At 41.9% G+C, this 6,969-nt stretch overlaps 1 protein-coding gene across 1 annotated transcript in view; it reads right to left on the bottom strand.

Moving 5' to 3' along the window:
• The window catches only part of LOC107568503 (protein delta homolog 1), a 4,687-nt gene extending 4,054 nt beyond the window's left edge, over positions 1 to 633 (bottom strand). The window contains exons 1-2 of the mRNA XM_016254471.1: positions 304 to 633; positions 46 to 103 (exon numbers count right to left, since the gene is read on the bottom strand). Coding sequence (XP_016109957.1) covers positions 46 to 103; positions 304 to 370 — 125 coding nt within the window. The 5' untranslated portion in view covers positions 371 to 633. The remainder of the gene's footprint in view (positions 1 to 45; positions 104 to 303) is intronic.
• Between the last annotated feature and the right edge of the window lie 6,336 nt (positions 634 to 6,969).

Raw genomic sequence — 6,969 nt, 5'->3', positions numbered from 1 at the left:
CACACTCACTCACTCACTCACTCTCACACACACACACACACACACCTGCATTCTCCAGACTGCTCACAGAAGCCGTGATGACATCCAGCTCCACATTCTGGACCTAAACACACACACACACACACACACACACACACACGCATTACTGATGAATAAACACTCACCTGTTATTTATCATGTCTCACAACTCCAACACATAAAGTTGACTGACAGCAGTAGAAACGCAACAGATACCAATGACGCGCGTCAGTAAAGCAGTGAAATAAGAGCGAAATAGTGTAGATATTAATATCGATATTTCACCTTGAGCAGAAACAAGCACACAGAGGAGCAGCAGAAATGAGAACCCGAGCCGGAGAAATACATGCATCCTCCCGCAGCTCGATCCTCGATCCTCCGCTGATAATCGCCGTCACTTCATCACACAAACTTACCGCTGAGCGCGCGAGCAGGACGTCACTAAACTAAACTAGTCCTCCAGCTGCCTAACTCAGCTAAACTAGTCCTCCAGCTGCCTAACTCAGCGCGCTGGACACACAGAAACTCATCTGAGAAAGTGCGCGACGTTCAGAGCAAGCTGTGAATCCGACTGAAGCTCCGCGAGCTGCTGCTGCCTCAGCCTGACACACGGAGCTAAACTCCACCCATCACCTAACTACACACACAAATATCACTGAACTAAACTCCACCCGTCACCTAACTACACACACAAATATCACTGAACTAAACTCCACCCATCACCTAACTACACACACAAATATCACTGAACTAAACTCCACCCATCACCTAACTACACACACAAATATCACTGAACTAAACTCCACCCGTCACCTATCTACACACAAACATTACTGAACTAAACTCCACCCATCTCCTAACTACACACACAAATATCACTGAACTAAACTCCACCCATCACCTAACTACACACACAAATATCACTGAACTAAACTCCACCCGTCACCTATCTACACACAAACATTACTGAACTAAACTCCACCCATCTCCTAACTACACACACAAATATCACTGAACTAAACTCCACCCATCACCTAACTACACACACAAATATCACTGAACTAAACTCCACCCATCACCTAACTACACACACAAATATCACTGAACTAAACTCCACTGAACTAGACTCCACCCATCACCTAACTACAAGCACAAACACCACTGAACTAAACTCCACCCATCACCTAACTACACACACAAATATCACTGAACTAAACTCCACCCATCACCTAACTACACACACAAATATCACTGAACTAAACACAACTGAACTAAACTCCACCCATCATGTATCTACACACATAAACATCGCTGAACTAAACTCCACCCATCACCTAACTACACACACAAATATCACTGAACTAAACTCCACCCATCACCTAACTACACACACAAATATCACTGAACTAAACACAACTGAACTAAACTCCACCCATCATGTATCTACACACATAAACATCGCTGAACTAAACTCCACCCATCACCTATCTACACACACAATCACCACTGAACTAAACTCCACCCATCACCTAACTACACACATAAACATCGCTGAACTAAACTCCACCCATCACCTAACTACACACACAAACACCACTGAACTAAACTCCACCCATCACCTATCTACACACATAAACATCACTGAACTATACTCCATCAACACCATCAACTAACAAGCATCACTCATCACTAAATTGCAGCTATTTTAAACAAGCATCCAGAAAACTGGAGTTACACCTTCTGAACTGCCTGAACACTAAACATGGGCTCATATCATAATTCTCGTCTCTTTTCTATTGTATTTTTTCTTGTCAGTCATGATATAATTTTTTTCCTGCTCTCTGATCCTGACAATTAAAGAGGCTGTTTTTCCACTACAGCATGACTGTCTGACCTCCTACATGTCTAAAAATGAGCAACAGTACAGTATTCATACTATAGATGTGGAAAGACTTGTGAGCTATTCTGAGCACAGCCTTAGTTTTCATGCTGTTTTAGGATAGTGCAGAGAGTTTTTGTTTATAAAGGATTTTTCATGATATGTTTTGATGAATGATTTGATCCCTAGCTCGAAACGAGGGGATTTCAGCTGCACCTTTATGCCCAAAGGCCCGATTAAACGTTAGTTGGGCCTCTAAATCATCGGCTCTCACTGAAAGAATCGCTGTACTAGCAGGGAAATGATTTCTTGGCTCACGTCTTCAAGCGCAGGGCAGCGCGTCTCTATTCTCAGCATTGACCTACATGTCTCTTATCGCCGGCGCAGCTCCGGCACACGTCTGGATGTAAACACTGATAACCTCGCTCTCGCTGGAAAAACAGGCCGTCTGTGAAAAAGCTGCAATACATTAGGATGAAACCACGGGGGACTGTAAAAACAATTTAATCTTGTCGTAGAAGCAATATATCCAACTTCATTTGAGCATGTTTTATAACCAGCACAGTGGCTGCTATGAAATATCAGCTTTTCATTCAGCTTATTAAAGGACAGGGATCAGCCATTGATCTGCGGCACTTTGATCTCATTTGAGATCCGTTATTTTCCTCCATCCTGAGGGTCTCTCCGGCTCGATGGGATGCTGTGGACAAGCGGCCGTCATTCAGTGATTATTGATTACAGCAAGAACAGGGAAAATGAACAAATGATCAGCAGTGCTGAAGGTGATGCTCTGCCTCTCTGGCCTTCATTTGGACTAATTATAACTCAGCAGGACAGGCGGCCTTAATGATGTTAGAGCATTTTACAAGCTCGTTTTATTTATAAACCACTGAGCTCTGTGTTATTTACTGATACAACCTGCAGAGAGACGGCTGACAATAAATGACATGCATATAACCCTGGCATAAAATAAAAGAGGTCGATTCAGTCTTGACACTTTGATGGAGTCTGCTGTAAACGTGATGTAGATTTACAGCCGTGAGCGTAATAACCAGCCGCTGTGGGACGGATCATTAGTTATTCCACACCTTTACATCTGTGATCTCGTCTCTGGAGGGATTCAGAAAAACACCTGTATTGAAAGATCAATTGCATGACGGGGGATAATTAGGTTTGTCCCCAAATGCTACTCAATCTTACTTTGATGAGACTCATTGGTTCACAATTAATTATACTACTATAATTAATATATGCATCATAAGTATTCATTGCATTATATGCATTATACAAAGGAAGAATCAACACGTTTACTTCAACAGGCGTGCTGAAAAAAGAGAAACAGCAGGTCAGTTTGAGTGATGACAAATCAATGGCAGCCGATTCACACAGCCATCAAGCCAAACATCACACACGGCCTCCAATAAACCTGCCGTCTTCCAGCCAAGAGACGCCTCTCATGCTCTTCCAGAAACATTTAAAGGGAAAAATTAGCTCTTGGGTATCAATCGCAGCCCCTTTAATTGAGGTCGTTTAATGGGCTGACATTAGACTGAAGAACATTGAAGATCTCCATTGAAACTAAATCAGCTCAATGAGTCCAGGGCAGATCAATGTGTTTTCCTCAGGCAACATAAAGGAGGTTCATTATTCATGTTTTTTCCCCCCAAGCCCAACTCAAAATCAAACCTTTCTGACAAAACTGTTGAGAGTTTCAGTGCTCGCTGACTACATTGATGTAGATGATGAGTTTGTGGGGAAATCCTCCAGTGATCATGATTCCTGACACATGTCTATTGGTTTCTATTCACAGGTGCACGGCTGTGAACTTCATCTAATCCAAATCAAAGTGCAATTTTCACGCCAGGACATGAAACTGAGAGCAGATGAGCACTTGAGATATCTGTGGATATAAAATTCAAACCTATCAGTGAAAGTTAGCATGTGTAATGTTAAAGATTTGTGGCGATCGTTTTAAAAACAGCAACCACAGTTTGGCTTTTAAATAACATTTGCATTTATGCATTTAGAAGAGGCTTCTATCCAATGATACACAATAGAGAAGGATGAGCAATTTGTCACAGAGCCAGTCATATGCACAGTGTACAATGCCAGGTTTATTAGAAAGCGAGACTATAGGAAACAAGCCAGAGCAGAAGAAGAGGATGAGCTGAGTTTCTCATCTGTGACATTAAACGTGTTCCTGTAGCTCAAACACAGAGCATTACGATCACGGGTTTGATTCGCAGAGATTGCATGAACTGATCAAACATATACTGTATCTTGAATTCAGTGTAAGTCACTTCAGATGAAGCATCTGCCAAATGTAAATGATGCCACCGGAGCTGCTGACAGAGCAGAGCTTTGAACATTTCATAACCCTCAGAAATAATAACCTGTGAAACTACAGCATGTCACATTCACACAAACTCACTTCTGAATAAAAATCTAACCGTAGGGGAGATCTGTTCCTGTTGTTCAGGATAACTGGAAAACATTGGTCCGTAGGTCTTTCAGGAGACTCTCGTTCACATCGTCCCCTAAATATGATGGAGTTACAGTAGTCTTACATCATTCAGAGAAACTGTTCTCCAGCTGAATCGGTGGAGAAATGCTGAAAGAAGAGATTAAAACAGTCAGTACCTTCATGTTTAATGAACGGCAGTGTAATATGTTCTCAGGTTCAGCGTGACCTTTACAGAAGTAAAACCTGTTCAAGCTGTTCTGCAGTCCATCAGTACGTGTGTGTGTGTGTGTGTGTGTGTGTGTGTGTGTGTGAGTGAGTGTGTGTGAGACAAATGAGGACATAAATGTGTATAATGACAAAGGTATGACAGGTATTACAAGGAGAAGGTGACTTTTCAGGACATTACCCCATGTCCCCACTTTTCAAAACACTTATAAATCACACAGAATGGAGTGTATTGAAAATCTGAAATAGCACAAAGTCTCCTGTGAGGGGTAGGTTTAGGGGTAGGGTTGGTGTAGGGCAATAGAATATATGGTCTGTACAGTATAAAAACCATTACGCCTATGGAGAGTCCCCATAAAACATGGAAACGCAACATGTGTGTGTGTATTTAACCTCTGACATGTGTCAATCTCATATTTCTGTGAATCATGTTTGCTGCCCTTTAACTAATTCCTGTTGAGTGTTTGTTTGCGTCTGTTATTCAGAGCCGCAGGGCGATTCATTGATTGCAGGAATATAAAGCTATTGATTTCATTCCCTAGAGGAGCTTCCTGTGGAGGGACTTCAGATTGTTTCATGGGTGTGTGTGTGTGTGTGTAACGCAGCTGCCGTGACGGCATACTCAATTTCATAAGCCGGCTCTCATTCATCATGCAAGACGTGTGCTTCCAGTAATGAAGCATCAGGATTCAGCAGCAAAAGCGACAGAACGAGGGCAAAACGCTGCTGTGGCTCCATTCACAGCTTCCATCCGTGTTGCGTTGCCATAGGAACAATGCACAAAGGAGGATGAGGATGATGATGATATCAGAGTCCAGTGTGATATGATAGAGGGATCGAGGATGAAGCATTACGTCGCTCAGCGTTTGATTAAACATAAAGTCAAGTTCAGCGTATTTATATAGTGCATTGTTTCAAAGCAGCTTTACGGAAAATCATGAGGTTAATGTTTGTAATATCTTAACATTGTCATGCCTTATAGTCGCATTTATCAGATTCGGATAAACAATCAAGCGATTGAGATTTGCTCAACATCTCATCTTCAGTTCTGATGCACAGGTTTGATTTATATTTCTCACATTCCCTGTGAAACTCTTAGATGCGAGCACCAAATGGTGATAAGAACCCAATCGTTTAAAATCCTGTCTGTGCGAAATTGAGCTCCACCTGCAGAACCACAAACCTGAGGATTCGTCAGGACAGAAAGATGAACTGATCTGCAGATAGAGTGAATCCGTCTGCAGGAGTTTGTCTCCTGATGAAACACAGCATCTGATCTGGAAACAGTATCACAATACAGTCATTATAAATGATGTGAGGGAGATCATCACAATCACGGATTCATTACGTCTGCATTAAAAAGCACCAGCATGCATGTTTTTCATATGAATAGAAACTGGAATAACATTAGTATTACTGGAGAGTTATATGGACATCCAGACATGGACTGTGAGCCAAACAATAGGAGGATGAAAACATCAACAAGAACAACACTTTGTAATGTTCTCCATTACAAATATCGAAAGATTCTTAAATCAAGATACATTTACTGGAGATGCAGAATAACAGTAGACATTAAGTCTTGTATTCTGAGAAATGCATCAATATTAAGAGATAAATATTGACATATGTGACTCTGCAGCACAAAAGCAGTGTTAAGTCGCTGGGGTATATTTGTAGCAATAGCCAACGATACATTGTATGGGTCACAATTATCCATTTCTCTTTTATGCCAAAAATCATTAGGATATTAAGTAAAGATCATGTTCCATGAAGATATTTTGTAAGTTTCCTACCGTAAATATATCAAAACTTAATTTTTGATTAGTAATATGCATTGCTAAGAACTTCATTTGAACAAATTTAAAGATGATTTTCTCAATATTTAGATTTTTTTGCACCCTCAGATTCCAGATTCCCTTTCGTGGAACTTCGAACTGCGTCCTCTAGGGGTCGCTATGGGGGGGAACGCCTCGTCGTGACCCGTGTCTGAAGCCTACATTGAAAAAACACCAACTTGTGCTTTGCACATTTTTTCTTTTTAAAATCCACATAGCTGGTAGATGGGCACGTGTTGCTTTGCCCATTTTCTAAAATTCCACGTTGGTGGTAAATGGGCACGGGATTCTTTGCCCATTTCTCTAAAATCCTGTGAAGGTAAGGGTTGCGCGTGCTGTCTTCGTTCCCTTTGTTTCAGAGTGGGGTAACACCCCGGTACCCTGGGTCCCACTTAAATGGTGTGTCTTGGTCGACACACCCTGGAGACAGCACTCCCCTCACCTCTGAGGAGGGTGCTGGAGCTGCTGTTCCCGACCGGCCATTACGTCCGGGTGACAATAGAACCCTAAGGAAGTCCAAAGATTATGGCAAGAGTGCTCATTGC

This window comes from Sinocyclocheilus grahami, unplaced genomic scaffold, assembly GCF_001515645.1.
Source record: "Sinocyclocheilus grahami isolate Dianchi unplaced genomic scaffold, SAMN03320097.WGS_v1.1 scaffold1250.1, whole genome shotgun sequence".
NCBI lineage: Eukaryota > Metazoa > Chordata > Actinopteri > Cypriniformes > Cyprinidae > Sinocyclocheilus > Sinocyclocheilus grahami.
The sequence above is the reverse complement of the archived record's forward strand: the minus strand, read 5'-3'. Positions and strand labels throughout refer to the sequence as shown.